The 26,823-nt window shown below is 39.5% G+C and overlaps 2 protein-coding genes across 4 annotated transcripts in view; one reads left to right on the plus strand and one right to left on the minus strand.

The window, feature by feature from the left end:
• The window catches only part of dnm3a (dynamin 3a), a 38,524-nt gene extending 14,479 nt beyond the window's left edge, over positions 1-24,045 (plus strand). The window contains exons 16-22 of one of the 3 annotated variants that reach the window (XM_079475564.1): positions 282-395; positions 5,968-6,077; positions 15,759-15,870; positions 17,111-17,275; positions 19,059-19,297; positions 19,652-19,804; positions 23,648-24,045. In XM_079475564.1, the coding sequence (XP_079331690.1) occupies positions 282-395; positions 5,968-6,077; positions 15,759-15,870; positions 17,111-17,275; positions 19,059-19,297; positions 19,652-19,804; positions 23,648-23,687 (933 nt within the window). In that variant the 3' untranslated portion in view covers positions 23,688-24,045. Of the gene's footprint in view, positions 1-281; positions 400-5,967; positions 6,078-15,758; positions 15,871-17,110; positions 17,297-19,058; positions 19,298-19,651; positions 19,805-23,647 lie in introns of those variants that run through there. The other 2 variants (XM_079475565.1, XM_079475566.1) reach the window with 2 other exon arrangements.
• Positions 24,046-24,464: 419 nt separating this feature from the next.
• Positions 24,465-26,644, minus strand: pigc (phosphatidylinositol glycan anchor biosynthesis, class C). The gene is made up of 2 exons (XM_079474828.1): positions 26,588-26,644; positions 24,465-26,192 (listed from the first exon to the last, which is right to left on the minus strand). The coding sequence occupies exon 2, from the start codon at positions 26,187-26,189 to the stop codon at positions 25,308-25,310; it is 882 nt and encodes a 293-aa protein (XP_079330954.1). The 5' UTR covers positions 26,190-26,192; positions 26,588-26,644; the 3' UTR covers positions 24,465-25,307.
• Positions 26,645-26,823: the final 179 nt, after the last annotated feature.

The raw sequence follows: 26,823 nt of genomic DNA on the forward strand, positions 1-26,823 counted from the left end.
CCCTTTTCCCTCTTTTCAGTTGCAATCCTGACACTCGGCTCCCTTTTTTATCATCACCCCACCCTCTCACCCCCTGCCCAGTAGCTTTTATTTGATTTCTTCTATCTGTCTGGTTTTGTACATCCAGATCACTCTCTCTCTTTTTTTCGGCTTTTCTAGATATAGATTTGACCTGCTCACCTTAATTTTTTTATCTTTAAGGACTGGAGAATCTCAGCCATGCCTCTCATCTCTATGTACAATGACCCCAGACTTTTCACCCCCTTTCTTTTGCCCCTCAGGTGATCCGTAAGGGCTGGTTAACCATCAACAACATCAGTCTGATCAAAGGAGGAGCCAGGGATTACTGGTTCGTGCTCACGGCCGAAAGCCTGTCCTGGTTTAAAGACGATGAGGCGAGTAGAAAGCATTTAAGAGATCTAAACATCACATTTTTCAATACTTTAATCATGTTTTGATTATGGTGAAATGCTCAAAATACAGTTTCAATAGCTTTTGTAGGGTTGGAAAAGGGATGGAACCTTTTGGACGTGAGTTCCGGTTGGCGGTTCTTTGTGTCAATCACACTGTGTGGCCTGTCAGGCGGGCTGCCATCTGTCTGCCTGTCTGTGCCTGCTGTACAGGTGCAGGAAGTTCTGCACAGCAAGTGTAGACAGGCAGACAGACAACGCTCTCAGCCAATGGCAGCGCAGCCTGCTTTTCTGGACCCATAACACAGACAATATACAGTAGAATACAGACATACTAGCATGCCCTGTAGACATATATCTATTATTGCAATTTATATACACATGATAATATATACACATTTCATATATTCATTTTGCTCAGATAAATCAATGTCTGGTTTTTGAAAACAAAAAATTAAGGAAAAAATAATTTACATTGGTTATTGCCCAAACAGTAAGTTAGTATGCAGTGCGTAACATGGTACTGTAGCATTGACCCCATTACTATTGTTTAGGTCTGTAAGGAAAATGTACTCATGCTTCTTAAGACTTTTGACGTTTATTTCCCAGTGTGTAGTTTATGTTTTGTTGATTCGGCTCTGTCCCTATAGTTCTTTACTACTGTACTTGTATATTACTTGCCCGCTTTTTCTTAGCATATCCCCACTCTCTCTCCCCCTCTCTCTATCCACTGGGAATAAAGGCATTTGGACTGGATCACCCTGACATAGCTGGATTCCCCCCAAGTCAAACTAACACACAAACACACACACACACACACACACACACACACATGGATATGGATATACACAGAACCTTAAAGCTTAAACATGCAGAGACCCAGACACACACTCGGCGCTCTCAGTCGACTGCCAAATGCTTGCAACTGTATAAGCAAACATACATTTTTATGAATATTGAAATTTGAAGGCTAAGTAACTTCAAATGGAAATGTACATGTATACAAATTACCTTACCTTAAGGTCATGCAAGTTTTTAAGCACAAAATTTGAAAAGGAATTTTACAGGAGTTTTAAATGTTAGTTAAGCTAAAGAAGTTGGTCTTAGAATGCCTGTTCTGCTAAAATCCATTCTTGCGGGGAGTTTTTTCAAAATGGACACAACCTCATAATTCTGCCTGAACTGATGCCTGAACTCTATTTTAATGTCGAAAATACCACAACAAAAATATACTTTAAGCTCTTCCTAATTTACACAAGTACATATTTCTCTCCCATTCTTAAATAGAAATATCTATTTTCTTATTTTTATGTCCAAATCTCATCTTTTTATATCTCACCATATATCTTAATTTTCTCTTCATTTTATTTTGACTCTGCGGTTGGCAGTCTCTCTGGGGCCATACACATTCCTTGGTGGAAAATTGTAAGACTTTGTCCAAACACCATCCAGCCTTCTAGAGCCTGCTTAGAGAGAAAGAGAGAGAGGAAGAGACAGCCCCTCACCCCTTGTACCAGATCACATTGCAATTCTCACCATATGTGTGCACACGCAGATATTTATGCATTTAAAAGGTTGACATCTTTAGGCTTAAAAATGTTGGTCAGGCTTTAGGACAGAGTACCATCAGATGTTCTCTTCTATTCTGTAAATTGATCCCAGTACTGATGGCATTCATGGGCTGGGACTGCTGGTTTGGGTTAATCAGCGCCCAACACTAAACAGACACGCATTCCTGCAGTCTTTCTCTCTCTTGCTTTCTGAGCTGAACTGCGTGAGGGGAAACAGATGACTCGTGCAGCCCTCCACTTCTATTTGCTTTATGCATAATCACTCTCGTTTCATGTAAGTTTGCATGTATGTATGCAGCTATGCGATTATGCCACAATATGTGTGTGTAAATTCGATCTTTCTGAGAGGCCTTCTAAACATCTGAAGCGCACAGTAAAGGTTCAGCATAACAAAACTTGACAGACGCCTGAAGTTATCAGGGAGCTATAAACCGCAGCCCGAGTATGTAATAATTACTTATTACAATGCTATTTACATGCTAGAAGTTAGCTTAACATTATGAAATAATAATTATCTACATGTTATGACATTATTAAAATACGAGTTAGCTACACGTTAGGACGTTATAAAAATACAAGATTGTTACACGTTATGCTGTTATACACATAAAAATTAGCTACATCTTATGGCATGTATAAAATAAGAGTTGGCTAGAGGTTATGACGTTATTAAAATAAAGGTTAGCTACACGTTATGACTTTTTTTTAAATGAGAGTTAGCTACACGTTTTTATGACATTATTAAAATAAGGCTTAGCCACGTGTTATAAAATTATTAAAATAATAGTTAGCTTCACGTTATTATGACGTTATTAAAATTTGAGTTAGCTACACGTTTTAAAGCTGATTTGCCATGCATGCCATCTTTTGGGTCCAAACCTGAATAGTCACCTGAATCCAAGTTCCCCATCACAGAGGAACCTCTTTTTCTTTCATTACCGCCAACAGCACTGACCTCTCAGACCACGGACACATGCAATAACAGAAAAAAGTTACAATGCTTTTGTGTAGACAACAAACCAACACAGCAAAGAGTATGTGAGTTTTTGCTCGCGTTCAGGAGTTGCACAGTCCATGCACAGTCTAACCAATGTGCAGACTACTGTACACCAGTAATATCCTGAACAGGTAGTCTGAACACTGGGACGACGGAGCAGGATATAGTTCCAACCCTCTTTCTCAATCGCGGTCTCTCTCTCTCTTTTTACTCCTTTCTTTTAACTTTATCTATTTCTGTTACTCAACCCCGCTGACCCGACCTTCACAGGAGGCGGCATAAGATGTACAATAAACAGAACTGAAAAAGTCTCCATTGCTTCTCTCTCATTCTCAGCGGGATGAATGGAAGGTCGAAAGACCGACTCCAGACGTCCGTTTACCCGTTCACGACTTTCTTTCGAAGATCTTTTTTTTCTTCACGAAGTTCCATCCCCGGGCAGCCTAAGATCAGCCGCTGCCGTTTTTTTTCCTGGGTCGGCGTGCGGTATCCAGCCTTGACGTGGCACATTCGCTTCCACAGCCGGCTATCTGGCAGGACGTTTATGGAAGGCATAGCAAAAAAGAGGGAAAGTCAGAGAAAGACGCAGAGAGAGAGAAAGAAAAGGGAGGGACCCCAATGGCCATATAAGGTTTGATGGGACCCTTGGGGAATAAACTTTGGAGTGGTCCGTTGTTTCTCAATTCCTCTGTTTCTTTCAGGCTTTCGCTTCCACTCGCTCCTATCCATTCGTCTTTCTTCGTACTCTCTCGGTACTCCCAGCCATCCTCTGGACTTCCCTTCACCATCTCTCTCTCGCTCGATCGTCCGCTCGCTCTCCCTCACTAAAGCGGTACCAGATGTTGTATTCTTAACGCCAGCCTGTCATTTCTAACTTTTTTTAACCTCTAAAATCTTAGGCAGGAAGTGGGCCCCTCTGGAATGAAAAAAGGAGAACATTTTCAAGGGGAGCAGAAAAGGAGGGGTGCAGAGAGTCAAGGAGGACAAGAGAGGAAAGGAGATACAGTGGGATAGTTTATAGGAATAGTTCACCCCAAAAAGTTTTTTCTGTCATTATGAACTCAAACTTAAGAAACGGAATGCTGTTGTTTTTTTTCTGTGGAACACAAAAGTCTTTTTTGACGAATTGGCATGCTTTTAGTTAAAGTGATCAAGGCCTGCCAATGAAATGAAAATATAAGTAAAAAAACCTTGTGCACTGTTTATTTTGTCCCATCTCTGAAGCGCACATCTAGTCTGAGTTCGCATAAAAATGGTGCATTGACATTATCGATACACATGCGGAAATGGTTCTCGCATGTGCAATGATCAACCTCAACCTTTAGTGAATAGGACTTCAGTTGCGGTTGCAGCTCTTCCCCCGTAACTTTAGCGGGGTTAAACACAAGATATTTTATGTTGGGTAACACCAAGGGTATACCAAGTCTATAATGACTTATTCTAATGCATATTGTAACTGTTTATTAGTGCGTATAAAGCACATTTTTATTCTGCATGACCTTATTCTAAATCCCTTAATCCTACCCAATACCTAATCCTAAACAACTACCTTATAAGCATTTAAAAACATAGTTAGTAGTCAGTTAATAGTGGACCCTGATCTAAGTTGACCTTCTGTTGTTTCTATCTGCTATTTAGATCTTAACATAACCCTGATCACTATAAACTGTCGTTTTATGGAATGAATTGTGTAACAATTCCTTAAAAAAATCTCTTTTGTGTTCCAAAGGAAAAAGTAACAGCACGCTGGTTTGGAAATGAGGAGTAAATTATGATAGAATTTTTATTTTGAATTGATCCTTCAGAAAGTAAGAAAGTATTAGTTTTGTAAAATGGCCTTGCCGTTTACAGATTTTCAGAATTCACAGACTTTCCAAGGAATGCTGCACACCGCAACGACTCCATCAAATTCAATCATCAATAGCGCCATCAGACGGCTCTCTCCTGCCCTTCTGTTTTTCATTTCTATTCTTTCAATACTCACACTTCACACTTTCATCCCTTCTTCCTCTCTTTCTCTCCTACATCTTCTTTCTGTTATTTGCGATGTAATCCAAGCCGTTTCCTGAGACCCCGGCCCCTCCTGTTCAGACAGGGAGGAGGAGAGAGCGGAGCTCTTTTTTTTTTAATGTTGTGTTTTAGAGCCTTGGTCCAAATAATGACTTCCACATGTGGGCTTTCTGTCTATCTCTCAATTCTTTGTGCATTTTTTATACTCCTCGTTTTTCAGTAGCTTAGACAGTGAAATCGTGTGGCGTTTTTTATGCCCGCCATTTTTGACCTTTTGTCTGCGATTGTCCTATAGATACTAAGACAAGATTTTGTTCTTTCTTACGATTACTGATCCACTGTATTTTGGGGGTTTGCTGCTGTCTTTTGCTTTCGGTCCAATTCCACAGTTCACGGCACTTTTGAACACTTCATCACAGTTTGTGTACTACACTTAAAGTTTGTTCGGATCTTTATGTGTCACAAAACAGTAAGCACATTCAATGTATCACATTGTCAAATTATGCCCTCAAGTTTCAAGGTTTAAATTTAGAGTTTATCCTCCAGAATGTCATTCTGTTTTCAATTAATCTTTTCATTGACTATTCTTACACGTATGTTGCTCCGAGTCTTTGTGATTTCCTTTCTTCTGTACACCACAAAAAATGGCAGAATGATCTTTGATTTTTTGAAAGTGAATGGTGACTATGGAGCCCCAAAAACCACAATAAAAGGGCCAGTCCATTCAGTCTGTTCATCAAACAGAAGTTGTATGGCGTCATACGACTTGAAATATATATTTATAGTGCTTTTTTTATATTTTCGGAGCACGACAGCCAGTAGTTATCATTTACTTCGTGATCAACGTTGCCTTGATATAAAAAAATGCTCGACAGCGAGCTTCTAAGGCACATTGAAATGAATGCTTAGAGGTACAAAAAGAATCTTTGTATCCTGTCCTCTTGGTTTTGGAATATTAATTATTTATTTCATTGTCTAGGAGAAGGAGAAGAAATACATGCTTCTTCTGGACAACCTGAAGGTTCGAGACATAGAAAAAAGCTTCATGTCCAGCAGACATGTGTTTGCCATCTTTAACACAGAGCAGAGGTCAGTCACACACCTGCACACAAACGGAAATGTGTTATTCCCATCATTGCATTCACACAAAAACAGACCCAGGGAACAATTTCATATTTTACTATCGCATTCACTATTTCATATTGTTGGGATTCGAGTTTTGATGAATTCCCTCACCCGATAACAATGAACCTTTTACATGTTATTGTCCTCTTGCTACAGACATGAATGATACCTCAAATTGGTTGAGCGCATTGCAAGTCGTTTTTTATTCTAGTAGAGTTGGATCGTCTCTCTCGCACAAATATATTCCATTCCACAATGTTTGGACTATTAATCAGCTACTTCGATCTCCACTCTTAATTTATTTCTCTGTGCCACAACCAGGCTTTTTCTGTTTTGTTTTTCTTTTGTGGTGGAATTTGTACTCTGAGCTCCTGGCCGCTTTCTTAAGGGGAATTTCTTGCTTGGTCACACCATGTCCTAACCAGGCATGCCAAGTTATCTCATCCATGTAAATGTAAGATTTTGTTTTAACCAAAAAGCTACAAGACATTTTTTTAATGAAATATTGCAGCGTATATTGTAATTAGTTAATCAATGTGGGTCAGTGTCTTTATAAAAATCGTGTGCCCTCATAATCTTTGGTTAAAATCTGAAAATGTGCTATTGTCCTGTAATGCAGTGGTTCCCAAAGTGGGTGCCGTGACAACTGGCTAGGGGTGCCGCCGAATCTCAGGTTTTTTCCAGTACCATTTAATAATCTTTTACATCATATATTTTGAAATATATCAAAACACCAAAATATGAGCATGTCCATGAGAAAATGAATACGCGAAAGAATACAGATATATTTCATACATATGTAAAGTTTAAATATAATTTTTACCGCACTTGGACTGTTCCCAGGAGAGAATCATTTTCATCTATTAATGTACTGTAAATACTGTAAATGCTAACGGAAATGAGATATACAGCTCTCTTCAGATCAACAGCGAAGCGTACTGGAGTTCACATGCACCACAGACACCCCAGACCTACCTTTTAAAGCGGAGCACGATCTTTGAGTTGCGCAATCCTCAATCTACGCCCGTATCAAGAGGCTGTGCTTCCAAAAGCAGGCACACTAAAAAATACCTGTAACACTGTTACATGCACAGGTATTTTAGTTTTCTTTTTAGGTTGTAAGGTCAGGTTTGAATAAAGCAAATAAGAACCTAAAAATAAATGTAATGTGAGTTGTTTATTATTATTGACAAAGTTAAGTATCAATCTTTATTCTAATGTGTTTTGTTCCAACAATTTCCACATACAGTAAATGGTTCATATCAGTCTATAAGATTGGTTTACATGGTCATCGAGTTGTAAATGACGGATGGTTCATTTGAATCAGTTGTTTCACCTCATATAATGTATGTTGTAATGCATTTCTAATAAATTCATGCAGCTGTTTATACTTAATTTGTTGTTTGGCAATCTGGATTTCATTTAATATATGTATGTACGCATGTACATTTAGTTAAATCGGGGTTGGGATGCCGTAGGGAAAAAAACCCTACAAAGGGGTGCCTTGCTTTGCAAAGTTTGGGAAAGATTCAGATTTGATTTCTAGCTGAAACTTTCAAAAAGTCTGCAAATGTATGATGTTTAGTTTTTAAAAAATCTGTTCGGATTTTAAAAGTTGTAGTGTATTACAGCCATTAGATAACACATGTTAAAGGGCTTGAGCGGAGCATCTGTTGACTCCTCCCATTCAACTGCTGCCAGTTCCATTTAAAAATACAATTGCGGTTTTTATTCATCCAATCACATCTCAGAGAAAGATAAAAGCCACGCCCACACTCGGAAATGCGTCAAAATACATAAGAAAACTTGCAACTTCCGGTTCACAGGGACTTTAAACACTTTGTCTTAAAGAGGTTTTATTTGAAGGTGTATGTCTGAAAGTAGTTTCATAGACAAAAATATAATTTTGCAAACAAAAAACCTTTTCATTATAAACTAATCCCATTTTTATATATAAAACATTTTATATATTTGAAATGTATAACTTTTACTAAATAATGAAAAAGAGCAGCCAGTAAGAGCACAGAATGTATGGAAGGTTGTTTAAAACATATTAGGGTAAAACCCCAAGAAGCGGCATGATACAATGGCAAGGTAACATTTCTGCACATTTTAAGCAAAATACGACTACATTGAAGATGCGAATATATTTATATCTATTTTCCTAAAAAGTGTAAAACAAGTGTCAAGCACTCCTTTCAAAACATTGGTCTGTTTGTTCATCCCAACCAGCCTGACTCAACCAGCAATGAGGAGGGAGTATCGATCTGTCCATCCAATGGCACTGCTGTTTGGAAGCAGTCATTTTTTGCAGCATATTTAAGCTGCATGTTTTATCAGTATGTGCACTGCATGGGACTCAAACCGATGGCTTTGGTGTTATTACCACCATACTCTACCAGCTAAGCTTCACCCGTTGGCTGTGATTCAGTGTGGATATACAGTACATGTTACTCATATCAGACGCAGACTCTTCTTATATTTTTAAGCATATACTCTCCGCACCTCTACAATAATACTTTACACAGTCTAAGACGGGAACAGGGGGCGCAGTAGGACACAATTTGACACATTCCTGGCCAATCAGTGCTTAACGCCCCCTCTCTCTCTCTCTCTCTCTCTCTCTCTCTCTTTCTCCATCTTTTCTCTCTTTCTCTCTCTCACTCTCTCCTTCTCTTCCTCTCTCTGTGTTTCTCTGACATTCTTTCCTAACAAGTGTGTTTCATTTCTGAGTGCGGGTGTGTCTGGGTTTGATTAGCTGCATAATTGGAGAGATGTCGGTACGCTGTGGTAACACACACACACACACACACACACACACACACACACACACACACACACACACACACACACAGGCTTTGACACAGAGCAAGGCATGGCAGACTATTGTAAACACACCCTAGGCTGTACCACAATCAATCAGGTACCCTCACGTAGCACACACACATACACATATACATCATTCTAGGCACTCTGTATAAAGATATTGAAGTTCTCATAAACTCTCAACTCATTCCCGCTCTCAAGCTGAAACATACCACCCAGCAGTCCGAAAAATCCCCTTTCCGTCTCTCTCTCTCGCTCTCTCTCTCTCACACTCAAATGATCTAATGTTTCAAACTGTGCCCTTCACACCCACCATCTCACAAGTGTCAGGGTGAGCAGTGATGTCAGATGGCAGAAGTCATTTTGACACAGTGGTGACACCAGTCTGGCATAGGAAAGGGGAGGAAAAAACATAAATGTGCCCATGACAAATGCAGAAACACCATCATCCATCTCTGCACTTTTTAGCGACGGACATGTTTGCATCTGCATGTATTGCATTCGGTTTCATATGTGAAGGCAGTTCTGGTTTCATTCAGGACTTTGATTAAAGGAATGTTGTGTGTTCAGTACAAATGAAGCTCTATCAAGAGCATCTGTAGCATGTTGTTGATTAGCACAGCAAGTCATTTTGACATCTCACAATTTGTAGATCCAACAAAAAATTACATTTACAGTGATCTTCTTAAATGAAAGGCTATACAAATGATGTCATTATTTATATACCGACTTTTTGTTCAAAGCATGTGTTTGACTCTTTCTTCAGTGGAACACAAAATAAGATATTTTGAGAAACGTCTCAGTTGTTTTGTGTCCATACATTGAGGATCAATGAGGTCCAAGATTCCTTCAAATGTCTTTTGTGTTCTACAGAACAAAGTCAAATGTGTTATGAATGACATGAGGGAGTGAACAAAAGAATACAGGCTAGACAGTATTATATATAGCTAATGTCATTTACTTTTGCTTGTTAGAAATCATCTACTCTGCAGGGAATCTGTTGTTATTGATTCTTTGCGAAATCTTCCAAAAGTTAAGTTAAGGCCACAAACGTGTTACTGTTGGAGCCATATTAACTGTGTTTTTAGTTGGCTAATTCATTAAATCAGTGAAAAAACTAATTGTGTTAATATTCATATGTGTTTAAGTCTTTTGGATTCTCTGAATTGTGTAGTAGCTATACTTCTGTAACAGTATTAGCATTCCATTAGCATTTATTCTGGCATAGACACTTTTAAAGCAACAACATCAACAAACGTTACAGCGCATGCGCACATGCGTGGACTGCCCTTAACTTCCGGTACACAACCACAAATTATAGAATAACTGTGTATTATTTCTGATGACAAGCCAAAGAAACCGTTACTTGGCTAAACTTGCCTCTCCGACATTTTCAATTTAGACCGCGATTCCAAGCTCACTCAACTGCTAGATGTTAATGTCCCATTTTGTTTCTTTAAATGTGACAAAGATACACAACATATTCAACAAATTATTTATTTCATCAAATGAACATAGGACAAAATTCAACAAATCGTTAATTTTATAAAAAAAATTATACAATAAAGAGAATAAATTCAAGGGATATTTCCCCCAAAAATTTTAATTCTGTCATAATTTTCTCACCTTCGAGTTGTTCCAAATCTGTATAAATGTATTTGTTCTGATGAACACAGAGAAAGATATTTGGAAGAATGCTTATGACCAGACAGATTTTGCCCCCATTGACTCCCATAGTTGGGAAAAATACTTTATCAGGAGCTACTGATGAATTATGAATCAGTATTCCACACATCCCACTTTATTAGGAGGGTTGCAAAGCAAATAATGTTTGGGCCTCTTGGGTCAGTGACATAAACAGACACATACTTGAATATCACATTAAGACAGCGTTGCGCTAACAGCATGTTATAAAAATAAAGCATTTGAAAATAAAGGGATTTAAAACAAGATTTCTCAATTACAACAATAGCCTATTAGTAGCACTGAGTCATAACCGTGCTTGCAAAAACAGTGTTTTATACCCGAGCTTTATGAGTTTAGAGCGTGTGAGAATGCGTCAGGTTTGGTGTGTGGTTTTGTTTTAGTGTGTGAGTTAAGTTATGTGTCCGACTTGACCTCTGTCTCAGGTCACGTTTTTTGTAGCCTCGTTCTTATCACCCGCAGACTAAATCAAATACATGTTGTACATTATACTTTAAGCTTCTTACCCCACAGGCACAACAAAGAGAAACAATAGCCACAAAAAAGAGAGCGAGTGCAAATAGGGGAAACAAAAGGAGAAGAACAACGGAATAATTAGGGGGAATGTGGAACAGATGGAGAGAGACCGACTCCAGATTCCTGCCTCACTCTCTAAGCTGGGCTGGCGTGAACAAGGGAAAAGAGAGAGAGACTGCACTTACAAGAAAGTACCGAAAAGTCCCACAGTAAATATATTTGGACGTGGTATTGTACTATGGTTTTCAATGCGTATATCATAGAACTATTCTATAATAGTAATAGTCTGGTATTTTTGTAGGTATCTGAAAGTACCACATGATTACAATGGTATGTGCATTTCAATACTATGGCATATTTTAAAGATCCATTGTGTTGCAATCTGATCCCATTACTGCATCATTACCACCATAGTATTTTCATTATTAGACAAAGATGACAGAAAGATGCAGGTCAAAAGTTGGGAATGAGAAAGCGCTTGTAAAATTAATTAAAATGTAAGGAACGTCTTGGTTATGGATGTAACCTAAGTTCCCTGATGGAGGGGACGAGACATGGTGTCGAACCGAAAGATGGGGTTTGATCTTGAGAATCAACTCTGATTGTACTTTTTAAAAGGCCAATAAAATTGGCGAATGGTATGATGCGCCAGTTTCCACCCCGTACATACAGGTATAAAAGGAAGATGGCGTGCCCATTCATTCACTTTTTGGGCTGAGGAACCTGGTAGGATACCTGGGTCGCTGCAGCGGGCGAAGCATTGTGGCATAAAGGACACAACATCTCGTTCCCTCCATCAGGGAACTTAGGTTACATCCGTAATCAAGACGTTTACTTTGTGTCGGTCTCTCGACAGTGTGTCGAACCGCCAGATAGGGTTCCTATACGAAATGCCACTGAGCTTCGCCATATCACAACCTCCTGCGGCGCGACTCTGACCGGCCTAGGCGAGTCATGGATGCACTGCCGCGAATCATGATCTTCCAGTGAAAAAGGTAAGGCAGCACTTGAATAAGGGCGAGAGCTTTTACCTACGGCTGTCACAGGTGGAGGCCTTCCTACACTAGATACGAGATGGCCGTCTCGTACCGTGAGGGACACTGTTGAGCGCAGGAACCCCGAGAGAGTAGCATAGTAGTAGTCAGACGGAACGACCCAATGGGGGGGCTCAAGTAAACAGAGGTTCACCTCGAGAGGGAAACTCACCTCTACCGAGCTTTGGTATATGAGCCGGTCCACTCGTAACAAGAAGAGATGCTTAGTGATGGATGGAATGCCTGTACTTCACCCAGTGGGGAAAGTAGGGAGGCAAAATAGCACACTGACTTACCTAAAGAGGGGAGAAGGCACTTTAGCAGGCGTACACCGCACCGGTCGCTGGTCCTACCTGTTGGTACCCTCAAGACACGGTCGGAAACCGGTTCCACGCAAAGGTTGTAGAACCTCGGTGGTGGGCGTAGCCCAACCCGCAGCTCTGCATATGTCTGCCAGAGATGTGCATCTGCGCAAGGTTCAGCCATAGGTGTCTTTCCTGGACCACCAGAGTGGACAACATCTCCGCATCGGCCTCGTCCTGGGCTCGACCAGCCGGAGCCGGGAGCTCCAGGGAGTGCTCTGCATCAGATGTCCAGAAGTCGCCATCCGATGCTGTGACGGACACTTCGTCACCATCTCTGCTAAGTGAAGGTCCACTGCCGCTCATCGGAGTTGGGACAGGTGAGCATGCCGGGGCATGGACGTCTGCAGCACTGGCCACGGATTAACGGCCATGGGAGTCCCAGATGGGTGTGGAGGCGCAGAATCCTCGGTGGTGCAGGAAGCAGAAGAGGTTGTGGCAGGCAGAACACAGCCACACATGACCGCAACACCCTGATCGACATGCGGTCGCAATGCGGACATGTCAGATCCACAAACGCTGTCTCAGCATGCTTAAGCCCCAAGCATCTGATAAACGATTCGTCCCTGGTTCGAGAACAAAGCGACCCCACTCAAGATTACATTGGCGAGACATGTCAGTGACACATGCAACGCTGTGTTCCTTTTAGAAAAATGTACACTTTTAAACACTTATGGCTTTGCACCCAAACGCCCGAGGGGAGTCGTACCGAGAGGCCGAATCCGCTCATCTGTGTCATATGGTCCAGTTGTACAGCGAGATAAGGGCTTTGCATATAAAGATGCTCTGCAGGATCCGAAGAACAAAAGGAGAATGAATGGACGCGCCATATGTACCGGGCGGAGAATGGCACGTCATTCTATTTGCCAATTTCATTGGCCTTTTACAAAGTACAATCAGAGTTGATAGGTTCTCAAGATCAAACCCCATCTGTCGGTTTGACACAACGTCGAGAGACCGACAGAAAGGGAACTTATATGAGCAAAAGAATGAACCCAAAAAGTTTTTGAATAGCTACAAGCAGTACTTTTTTGTTGTTGTTAGAAATTACAGGTTTTAGAGCAAAAACATGAAAAATCTGATTTCTCCTTACTTTACACTGATTTGCAATGGTGGTTCTTATAATTGTTTTAATAAGTTGAGCGTTTGATATTTGTGTGGATCATGATACCAGTAACATAATTTCAACCTGCAGTTTTGTTTTTCAGACAGACAGGCAAAAGTTATGCATCGTAGCTGTAAAAAATTTTACACCTATCTTTGCATTACAGTTTGTAAAAAGTGGTATTTGTTTTTAATAAATATAGCATCGACCCAAGATTTAGCTTTATCAAGCTTCACTTCACAAAAAGGCTTATATATGTTGATATTAATAAATATTAATAAATCAATGCTGGTTGTTAAACTTAAAGGGACAGTTCACCCACATAAAAATTCTGTCATCATTTCTTTACCCTTGAGTTGTTCCAAGGCTGTGTTAACGTTTGTTCTGATGAACCCAGAGAAAGAAATTTGGAAGAATGCTTGTAACCAAACAGTTCTTGGCCACCATCGACTACCATAGTCGGAAAAATTTTAATGGTAGTCAGAAGTGCACTGTAAAAAAAAGGTTATTTTACGGATTTCCACATAAAATGTAAAAAAACAGAATTTGTTATATGTATTTAAAAATAAAATTACAGAACAAGACAACACATTTACAAGACAAATGGGGAAAACTATTTAATATATATCTTTATATCGTATAATTTTAGAGGGAAAAGGTTATTTTACGGTATATTTCTATACTGTGGAATTTTTTCTACTATGGTAGTCAATGGTGGCCAAGAACTGTTTGGTTACAAACATTGTTCTAAATATTGTTCTCTGTGTTCATCAGAACTAATACATTTATTCAGATTTGGGACAACTTGAGGGTGAGTAAATGAAGACAAATCTTATATTTTTGGGTGAACTGTTCCTGTACATAATAAAATGGTGGAGTTAATTACCTGAGCTATTCTGTCATTTTAATCTCATTCAAAGTGTTAATAGAGTTTGTGAACTGCCAGCTTCCACTCGGACTGCAGCATCCTTCACAACTTTCAAAAATCAGCTCAAAACATACCTGTTGCTGTTCATTCTCTCCCTTGCTTACTAGCATGGCCTTGTAAACTAACGGTACTGTTAAGCGTGTTGACAAAAATTGTATATGCTCTCCTAGTTGTAAGTCGCTTTGGATAAAAGCGTTTGGCAAATGAATAAATGTAAATGTGTTGTCTTTTATCTTCCATATAAAAAAGGCTAAGTGAAAAGTCCAAACATGGCTTTAGTGGAATATGTACATATTTAATGCGATAAACTACACCTGTGTTCACTCTGCTAATACATCTGAGTAAACATACATCCACTATAATTCAAATTAGTTAGTTGATAATTCACCCAAATCTGACATCATTTTCTCTCTTGTCATTTCAAACCTGTGTGACTTTATATTCTCTATATTCAGATAACTGACAATTATATCATATGTAACATAATCTGGTTGGCCTCGAGTCTTTTCTTTTGTAAAGGAAAAAAAGCGTGTAGCCTTCTTGCGTTTGTATTGCACCTCGTTGCTCTTTGTTGTTTTGCATTCGCCAATGAATATAAATAAGTATTTAACTTGTTTTAAAACGTCTTTGTCATTTAATAACAACAATATATGTTACTAATAGCCCAACAACATACTTTATGGATATTTGCAACCAAAATAGGAACGAAGACGGTAATATCGCATACAGAGAGCCACACAGAATCACAGAACTGGAAATTCCATCACTGCCTCAGCCCTAACTATCCCTTTAAAAAAACATTGCAAAAATAAAAGAATTAAGCTAGTTTGGAGATAACCGTTTGCATCATTTGTTTGCAGATGCCACTAGGTTTGGTATTTTGTTTTAATTCAATAAACTTCAGACTTCCGTTTCCAAAAACATCCGCAAAACGACAGTCTACATTGATTTGTAGAACACATTGGGTTGAAACAATGAGATCAGATTAGATTAAAGCAAAGGAATGCATATTCCCGTCATAGAGGAGAGGAGGGGTGATCTGCGGTTTTGGTTTTGCCTAATACGTGCGACCGAGCGTCAGAGAGATTTTTGCCATTTGCTATATTTGTTTGTGCGAGAGTGTATGTGTTGCCACGGAAACCAACTAACGACAGATTACCTCCGCAACAGGAACGTGTATAAGGACTACAGGCATCTGGAGCTGGCCTGTGACACGCAGGAGGATGTGGACAGCTGGAAGGCATCTCTGCTGAGAGCCGGGGTCTACCCAGAGAAAACCACTGTAAGCATGTAGACAGAAATCCTGTTTCCTTAACCTTATACTTTTTAAGAATTAAGGTTTCAGTTCATGCAAAAACGCATTTAGGAACTTTTTTTAGGTTCCCCACCATCTATATACTTTAAAAAATGCTGAACTGAAGAATTTTATATCAGACCTGGCTGTAATACAACGACAATACGTTTAAAATCTGACCAGACCTTTTTTAAACTAGACATCATACACTTGCAGACTTTTTGAAAGTCCATACTGAAAATCTGAGCAAAAGTCTTGTAGTGTTTTTTAGCCTTAAGGACTGTTGTTCTCGATAGGACAAGAGTTCTTCATAGCTCAAGCCGAGGAACTAAATTTTTTCACGAATCAAGACACCATCGTTTCAATACAAGCTGAAGAAAGGCACCCCATGAGCTGTATTTGGACCTAATGACCCCAGCGGTCTTTGGCTGCTCATTTTGCTGAAGTTCTCGCTCCTGTGTGTGTGCTTGCGGCTGTGGGTTTCATGGTGGCTCTGCTCTGGGGTCAGGAGCTCTGCTGCATTCCTCAGCTCTTGTGTCACACCATGGAGGATCAGAAAGGGAGGGGCTCTGAGCTCTGTTTCTAATCAGCTCCCTCGCGCTTTTTTCACCATCCCCTCCTCCCGCTCCTCTGTCTTTATGTGTGCTTTGGAGCAACATGTTGAGTGATGTCACAGGTCTGTCAGGGTTTCCCATAACTCGCTTTGACACAAGTCTACCACACCCCCACAGACACTCGCAGAAGAACGGCTCAAGGTTTTGAATGCTTCCAGTCCCAACACCAACATGTCTTTTTGTGCGTCTTGTTCATTTTATGTATTTATAATTGCAAATATAATTATAAATAGCATTCGTATGATTCTGATGTTTCCACATCATCACCAGTGGCGTGTGGTGGACTTCTGAAATGAGAATGCAATGTTCTTTCTCGGGGTAAATCTATTTTATAGGGTATACTTTGGACAGCTGTTTCGTATACTTGGGACTCAACATTCTCAAGTATCATTTAACAATTTTAAGTGCCGTTTAAATAATATCACATGACCTACCAAACAAACACAACAAATTGAGTGGCACAGAATTGTGAAACATCCCAGTGGTGTTGTAAGAAATGTTAGCACTTCACGTGTAATCTTAAGGAGAGCTAAAGGAAGCAAAAGAGACTCGCTGCCTCTGATCCTTCTTAAAAACGCCCCTCATACTCATCTGTCTGTTTTTTGATTGGTCAGGTGGATGGTGAGAGTTCAAGCCAGGCTGAGAGCTTCTCAATGGATCCTCAATTAGAGCGTCAGGTCGAGACCATACGGAACCTTGTGGACTCATACATGACGATCGTCTATAAAGGCATCCGAGACCTGATGCCCAAGACCATCATGCACCTCGTCATCAATAATGTCTGTATTGTATCTTTTGGACCCTCATATCAACTGACATTGTTTTTTAACTTCGGGCTGAGCAATACACTTATACATCTTAAAGGGACAGTTCACCCAAAAAGTAAAAATCTGTCATCATTTACTCATCCTCAGATTGTTCCAAACCTGTAGAAATGTATTCGTTTTGCTCAACACAAAGGAAGATATTTGGTAGAATGTCAGTAACCAAACAGATCTCATGGGGGATTGTCTCCCATTTATATCCCCTTCTATGGCAGTAAATGGGGGATGACATCGGTTTGGTTACTGACATTCTTCCAAACTGTCATTCCTCCGTGTTTAGAAGAACAAAGAAATGTATACATGTTTGGAAAAACCTGAGGGCGAGTGAACGATAACCAGACCTCCATTTTTGGGTGAACTATCCCTTTAATATCTCTTCAATTTCTAAAGATAAACAAAATTCACGTCAATGGTTTTGGTTTTGCTCCATAATAATTTAAAAGGTGATTTTCTTTTGCCCTAATTTAAAAATGATTTGAATAAAGATTAAAAATATACAAAAAGTACAAAAACAAGGTAAAAAAAAATAATAATGCTGCTCCCCCATTTCTGGATCAATTGCTTATTTATCTCTTTTTTGGCACATGAATCTGTTTTCAACAATATTCCATATTCTGTCATTTTATATTACACAGTTACTTTGATAATATCTAATATTCTTTATATTGCCAAGCTCTATTTTAACATTAAATAAATATTAATCTTGACAATCACTATGTAATATAAAACCTTTATACGCATATGGTTTTGGTTTGGGTTATTTTCAGACTTGAACATGCTCAGAAAGAAATCTTATGGAAATACAGTGCATTTTTGGCGAATATGTCACTAAAAAAGATGTGCGTTCTGTTTTCAGATTTTTTTACATTATGCCATGTTTGTTTTTTTAAATTGTGTACATTTAGGGACTTTTTCTGTCATTTCTCCAAAATTGAATTATAATTTGGTTCTATAAGGTTCTATCTATCTGCCAATCAGCACTTTGAATACACACAAGAGGACCAATCAGGACCAGCTTTCTTTGTCATGTGCCCCGACTCCTAAGTGACAGTAGGAAATATCTGAGGGAACAATTCAACGCAAACCAATGTTTTAAAGAAACCTTAAGGTTGACCTCTTTTATTGATACTCTTGTCCAGGAGAGCAGCTCAAACTACAGTATTTCTGTGTTTTGTTGAACAGTTTATTTTTATATTTACTGTAGCTATCGACTCAACACTAGCAAGCAGCGCTAACTGTTAGCTTCCTAATTCCTATGTTAACATACACTCTCATAAAACAATGTTAAATGTATCGGGTAACTGGCCTGATACTAAGCTCATGCACTCATGACATAAATGTCATCAAAACATGTAAATGTAACTTTTTTTATATATGTAAATTGTTTGTGTTGCTTGAAAATGTATTGCGACAATTCATGTTCTTCAGATAGAACCTTATAATTCTAACCCGAAAGTGATTTTTCAGAATCAGAAGGTTCTATCTGTGTTTGAACAAATACAAATTTCTGAAAATATTGATGTTGTACATTAAGGACAGATTTAGGGTTTCTGTCTTTTCACATATAAAAACGGAAACGCGACAACATCTTAGCCCTGTGTCAGCCACCGTAGTACTTTGAAAGGGAGGGGTGGAGTGAGCCATTGGATGCAATTCCCAACTTCACCACTAGATGTATTTCATACACTGGACCTTTAAGTGCTTCTGTATCTATATTCTTTCTCTTTAACATCTATAGGTGAAGGAGTTTATCCACTCTGAGTTGCTTGTTCAGCTGTACTCTTCAGGAGATCAATACTCTCTGATGGATGAGTCACCTGAACAGGCCCTGCGTCGAGAAGAGGTGCTGCGTACCCATGGCGCCCTGAAGGAGGCGTTAAACATCATTACCGACATCTCCACCTCCACTATCTCCACCCCATTGCCGCCACCCGTTGATAATTCCTGGCTGCACGGAAGCTCCACGCTGCACCGAAGGTACCACTTCTTTCTACTTCCTGTTCACAAGCATCCAATCGTCAGGGTTCTCATCACCAATTTGAGGAATCTTGTGTTCCAGGGCTGGCAAATCAGGGAAAAGTAAACTAAAACTGTAAAACATACATTTAAAACAATAATTTCTTTGCAATGAATCAACTGGTTGAATTAATTTGAATCAAAATAACAAAAAATATCTTAACCAGTGATCACATGCGACTCTTGAGTGAAGGAAAAGAAGTAGTAATTCATTCGGGAACCCTGAATCACCATTTTGGATAAATATCAAATGTCATTGAAAAGCCAACTATTGAGTTTTCCAAAAGTCACTTTTTCGCTTTTTTTCTCTCTCAGGTCTCCTCAGGGTTACAGTGTCCCTAAGAAACATCCCGCACCAGCTGCTCCTCCACCAAACCGCTCAGAACCCTCCACCCCTCCCCTTTCCAACAGCACAGACACCACCAGTGCTACCAGCCGTCCTAAACGAATTCCTCCAAGCGTTCCCAGGTAAACCATCTCTTCAGACGTCCGCCTTCAAACCGACCTATCTACTCTCTGGCTAGCCTTTCGGTTATGCTACCTGCTTTAGACCACGGTCCATTCCTTGATCTTGGTCCATTTCAAGCAAAAATTTGGCACCACTAAACCATGACATGAGTCATCCAACTTATGTTTATCTACTGCTTGAAAGGGAATTTAACGTAAGTGTTCCTTCCATCCACAACACAGCTGAATAAACTCTAAATTAATAAAGTGCCCAGTGATTATAGGGCTGGAACTCGGTGCTCTGTAAATACATTTCAGTAAACCATTTTGATTGCTCCAAGCAAGAAAACATTGATGAAATGTTGGTTTTCACGTTTTCTGGGGTTTGTGTGTTACATGTTGTTGGAAAGCATATGTGACCACAAATCTTGTGCACTACTGCTGCCTTTCAGTTTACCAAGGGAGTTCCAACTTACAGAAAAAAACATTTGCAGTAAAATTTGATCAAGCAATTTGACAATTTCTTATTTCTTTCTGTTCTTTACGTCTTAAAAACACAATGCTTTTAATGCATCATATTGAAAATCAGTATTGATTTTCATGTGAAGAATGCAGTTCATATAAGACGGTCAGCAAATAAACAGTCTAATAATTCAGGGTTTTCATTACAAACTATATAGTAATATAATTTTTTAATAAATAATAATAATAAATTCATCATAAATGACACCCCTTAAACTCGTGACTTGCAGGCAGCATTGAGCACACAGCCATTTGTTCAGGACAAAAGCTCAGTTTCTTCTATTATACCTTCCAAATGTTGGGATTTATGCTCTTACCGAACACAACTAATAAGACCCTTGGTATCCTGAGAGTAAGGCTTGTTCTTGGATCTGTAACGTTACTTAGGATTAGTCTCAATGCTGCGAACTCGGAGACCCGAACTCCTCGTGAAATATAGGCATACCTACCTTTACATGCATGATGGATGAGACCACATGCTCACTGGTCCCAAAACTACACAACTGCATTACACGTACCATAAACATATGGCTCTGAGTGTAAAGAAAAAAAGAGCAGTTTGGCTTCAACAGATGTATGCACTCATTCAAGACACATGCAAACACATTTACTTTGAGTGTTAAAAAGCCCTTGAGTACAAAATTCTCAAGAAGTGTCTGGATGAGTATATAATGGAAAAATGGGGGAATGGGCATTTATATAGAAAACATTATTAGTAGGATTTTTATTAGGGATAATGTACCCATATGTACATTTTGGCTGATAACGATAACCAAACATTATTGAACATTGGAAGCCGATAACCGATATATTGACCGATGTGCAGTATCTAAATATTAATATAATACTCCTTAAGACTGAAACAAAAAGCAGAACAACCGTTTTTCTCTGAAAGATGGCTCTCCTGTAGCTCAGGGGTTAGAGCGTGGCGCTAGCAACACCAATGTCATGGTTTCGATCCCAGGGATTGCACATAGTCAGAAACAAAATGTATAGTGCAATGCAATGTAAGTCGCTTTGGATAAAAGCGTCTGCCAAATGCATAAATGTAAATCATTCACTGCAGAAAACAGGGTTCTCTATTATATCTCTATTACTACAAGTTCTCTTATTTTCGCCCGAAAATCATGTGTAAGCCTTCTTTACACTAGCTAACGATTCTTTAACCTTCAAACTTTTCTGGTATATTTTTAATTTAATAAACAAACTATGTATGGATGTTCTTCCAGAGCAACCCAGAAAAATGTTCTAACAGCCACGAGTCTAACAGGTCTCCAGACAGAAAGCATTCAGACAGCATATGGTTTTGTTCCTATAATTAACACATTCATAAATATTTACATGCTGTACTTACATTAACAAAGTTTAATCGTCCGATACCGTAAAAATGTGAATTACAGATTACTGGGAGAGAGAGAGACAATATGCTCTGCATAAAACAGCAGATATCTTCTGGTTGGCCGTGATTTTGTCTCATCAAGGTTCACGTTTAGTGTTTGCTTATGACTGGAAACTGAGAACACGGTGTTAATGATCCCTAAAATAGGCTTCACTTCCTTTATGTAAACTATACTTTTTGCAAAATCGAATGTATGACCCAGACGTTTCTTAATGAGACTCACTTGAGATGGGCGGGGGTCCTCTGGAAGTGTTTTTCATATTTGATTTGTAGTACAGATGGTCTCTCTTTCTAGCTCTTGTCTCGTTTCCATGTCAAAGCCGCATCACCAGAGAGTGTACACGAAGGCTTCTCGCGTGTCTCAGAGTTGTTTGACTGTTGTGTTGTGTAGATTTCTGGTATGTTTCATATTTCGCATGAGCAAGAATAAAGGAGCACGATTTCATCATAGGAGCATTGAAGGAGAGTTATGGTCAACTAACTGTTCAGACTCCCATAGCAAAGTTCCGCTGTTTGGTGCTTTCTCACCACTCCGGTGGTGTTTATTTCTTACGGCAAACTCTAAACTGGGTCCCAGTTTTGATCCCTTTTTCATTCCTCACCTCGATTTTTGGCCCATTTTTCATTTCTGCCTGATTTCCTTTTGCGTTCTGAAATGGGTCTGTTTGGACCTCCACCTATTTCTCCTCCTCTCTCGGCCTACTCCCGTCGCCCCCTTTAGTTCTCCCACTCACTTTTTTCACATTTCCTCTCACAATCACTCATCCCCACTCTCCAACTTTCCCTCTCTTTCCTTCCACCCCCATTCCCCCTTTTCTTTCCTGCAGAACTCATTTGAACCTTTTCACAGCTGTGCCATTACGTTCAGCGTGACCCGGCCCGGCATTACCTTTACAGCGCAATTCAGATGTTCATAGAAGTACATCGGATTTCCAAAGACATTCCACTTGTTCTTTTATAGTTAACTTAATAATTTCTCGCTTTGTTACCATACCAGTAAACCCTGGTATTTTCACGCTGCATATCTAGTATGGTGCTTCAAGAGTTGTTATGCTTTTCTTTCCATCGTCTCCGGCCTCTCTTTCTTTCTTTCTGTAAAACCGCATAAACTCGCCGCAGCTCAGGAAAACTAAAAGCTACTCTCTTCTCTTTCCCATCCCAGAGAGCTGCTCTCTCTGCCAGCTCCATTAGAGAGCGAGATTCCTGCATCTCCGCAGGGATCTTTCCAGGACCAGCTCGGCAGGAATGCTGGATTCATATTCCCTTCACACGTAATCCAACACACACAGATCTTTCGCTTGGAGAACCTGACAGCTCAGCCTGTCATTGTACCATGATCAGATGAAAATAATCTGATTTTGGGATCTTAAGGTGTAAACGTTGTGACTCTGTGGTGCTTTCAAAAATTTGGTTTGAATATTTCGACCAGAAGGAGACGGCAACATTAGCTCAACCAGTGGTTTGTGTTTGAGCTTTTTAGTTCTGTTTGACAATAGTTGTTCATCATTAATACTGTATATTATTTAGTGACTAGTATTACTACTATGAAAATTCCTTAAGATCTACAAGAATAAACAAACTCTAATGAGAAGGGGATACTTTGAAACGGAAAGATTGCTTTTGTGATTGTTTACAGTATTCATTTGTATTTTTTCATTTAAATCACAACTAATCCACAGGGTTTGGCGATCATTTGTGACTCATCTAAAGAATCTTTTTGTGTTCGTTTCTGTTCTGTAGATTTGATCTGGCCATTTTGCGTTTTAACTTTCATTTTCACAAAACAAAACAGACACACGGCAATTGTAAACACATGCAGCCATCTGAAGCAGAGGGGTTTATGGAAGATTGTTGTTATTTCCTTTAGTTGAATTGACAGAGCTGTGATCGCTGACCTCTGCGTATCCGTTCTAAAAACTCGGGTTATGTCTAATGTGTTTCAGGAGACAACCACCGGCAGTACCAACTCAACAGACACAGTGAGACCCCCATGCCATAATCAAGCCCACCTTTGAGGGAAAAATGCTCCAACTACAGGATCTGCTTAAATTTGCATTAAGCTACCTTCAAGAAAACCTGACACTCATCCTTTTTCATAGTGGAAAACATTTATGTAAATGCAGACCAGTTCTTGATCTTTGCTTTAGATAGATTGTGGTCATTTCACGGAATAAATCGTCTTTTAGTGAACATTGTGCTGTAATGCTGGAAAGCTTGTTCTTGTTTTGTACATATGTTTATGTTTTTTGGGTTCAACATTCTTTGTGCCGTTTTGCAACGATTATATAAATTGTGTTCAATCCCAGTGTTTTAACAGGCTTAAATAAAACAGATTTTTTTTAAATACTGCGTGCTTGAGAAATTGTGCGTCCTGCAATTAAATTACTTTTGTTCAGACTTGGAGGAATTTCATGAAAAGCCATGTAACATCCTGCACTGTTTATGTGAAAAACTCAAATTTAAAACTTACATATAACATTTAGAAATATATTATTTACAAAGAGTTTCAGAGAGTTTGCCATTACTGTGTCGAAATAATTGTGTGTGTCATATTATGCTGTTTGTTTATACTATATTCAGCAATATACATAACTTGAAGAACGGCAGAAACATGCAGTAATGTAACAATGGTTAGCGCTGCAGAAATACCTGGGCTGATATATGACTGACACCTTGTGGATAACAATGTTTTCACAATGATTTGTGTCCTTCTAAACACTTTTTCTAACTGTAAAAAGCACTAGTCCAGAAGCACTTTGTAAACACAAAAACATCATGTTCAAGCAACAATTTAAGACTTTATTATAGATGTAAATTAATACATCAAAAAATGGTCTATACATTAATTCTTCATAAAACATCTATAGCATTGTATTAAAATAGGATTTATTTGAACACTGTGCGTGTTAATAATAATAACATTCTTGAAAACATTTTTAAAACAGTCAAGCAATTCAGGAATATACAATTATATAAATACTGTTAAAGTCTTTAAAGCTCCTACAGTGAATTTGACCAATTTAGACGAGTCTCATAAAAGAAAACATCTCCGGATCATACAGCACTTTTCCTAAAACAGAATATCATAAAGACATTTGAATCCTTGTAGTCGTAAATCATGCTATAGAAATACAGTTTACACTATTTCAGTGTTGAGAATCTATTCACAATCCCAAAAGAAAATAATTCAACTGCATTTCGGCAATAAAAAGTTGTCCTGTTACTGTAAAGGCCTGTAAGTGAAGAGTTTGTTTGCAAAACCAAACATTTGAAGTTTACTGTCATCATGTTTGAATTGGAATGCACAGTAAAAAACACGATTTTAGATTTTTTTAAGTTTTAAGGTGTTTGAAAACGAACTCTTCAAATGTCCTTTATGCAAAATATGAGTTTTCTTTTGATAATGTGACCCGGACATGCTCATTTCACAATAGTTGCAAACTGTCCTAATATTACATCTCAAACACACAATTTGTATTCATCCCTGAGCTTGAGAAAGGTGCAAGAGATTTAAAACCAGCCCTCTTTAGACCAACATTTTGTAGAATAATAAAAACCCACTTCAACACTTCCTGTAACCCATGCAGTTTCCCGTCTAGTTTTTTAGTTCAGAAAGTGAGAGAGATCCTCTCTTATCTCTGCCTCGTCCCAGGGACCATGGATATTATCCTTATGCCTCTGCAGGTGGACTAGTAACAACGGACACAGTAAAGTAAGTATTAACAGAGTCACAGAAAGAAGCACAGCCCCCTCAGGCCACAGACTACCCACACCCCCCACTCCACCCAGACACACCAGCCCTGCTGCCCACGGAAAGCTCCATTTCGCCTTCTCACGTATACGATGCAGCAGACAGGGCCAGAGCGCAAATACCAGTAGAGCACAGCTCAGCATGGTGAAGGTATGCAGGGCACCAGGCAACCGAGACGCCAGACACACCGACCCAAAAAGAGCCGCGTTGAGGGAAAGGCTGCCGGGTGGGCTAGGCTGGGCATAGGGGAAAGACACCAAGTGAGCTAAGAGCATAACAGCCGACATGGCATACACAGTATCTGTACTAACAGACTCGGTCAGTGTCTTTAAAACTGGGGAGAACCCAAAGGTGAAAGCCAGAAAGATGCTGGCGCTCTGTAGGTCTGCCAGGCGGGTGCGTTGTCGGACCCCAGCTCCTCCCAGGATCTCGTAGAGTCCGTAGCCCAGCAGAGCGCAACCCATGCTGACCCATAACACCGCGGATGGCACCAGGTCACCCTGTTCCATGTAATACCACAATGTGAGAAAGATCGCCACCCACGACACCTGCTGTGCGATCAGCCCCGTCTCTCGCACCACGGACCAGTAACGGTACTGACGGACCCGGATGTTGCGTCGCAGCTCTTCCAAGAAACGGCTGTCCACGTAATTGTCTGGGTAAGGCTGCCGCTCGTACAGCACTTTGCGCCACGGGACAGCCGCCGGACCCCCGGGACCACTGTCTGCACCCATCACCTGTTAAAATACAAATACATAGCCCATCAGAATAAAAAACATTTAATAAAAAGAGCGCCACGCCAAATAACACACGGCATAATACAAGTTAACCCATCAAATGGCAGACGTAACGTACATCTGTCAGTCTGGAAACATAATAAGAGTTTTGAAATCGACATGACTAGAAAATGACTCAAATAGCTTAACGAGCTTGACTCGCGATCATTATTTACCAGGCGATTGATAAAACAAAATACACATCCACCACAAAGAGCTCAGATAAACATTAAAGCTATTACTCAATACAACACCCGAGGCGAATGCCTATTTGTTCAGACTTATTCATATCTTAAAAATACATATGACAACAAGCATTAAACATTAAATATTACAAAATAATAATAGAATCTTACCGAAAAAGGATTTCTCTTCCCTATGCTGTCATGCCATCACACACCCGGAAGTGACGTAATGTACAAACAAAAGTTGGAGAAGTTGACGTGCTAGTGCAGGAGCGCCATCTATGGGCCAGTTGATAAGTCCTCCAATAAAGAGAAGCCAAATTAATATTTTCTATTTCATATTTTCATAGAACATACAAAGACGACATGTTCACATTCAATGTATAAATTAGTTTAAAGTCCCAGTA

This window comes from Barbatula barbatula, assembly GCF_947034865.1.
Source record: "Barbatula barbatula genome assembly, chromosome: 15".
Taxonomy (NCBI): Eukaryota; Metazoa; Chordata; class Actinopteri; order Cypriniformes; family Nemacheilidae; genus Barbatula; species Barbatula barbatula.

What these genes read in the sequence shown, in the direction of transcription:
- pigc (XM_079474828.1), bottom strand. Translation starts at nt 26,189, where the DNA reads ATGGGTGCAGACAGTGGTCCCGGGGGTCCGGCGGCTGTCCCGTGGCGC.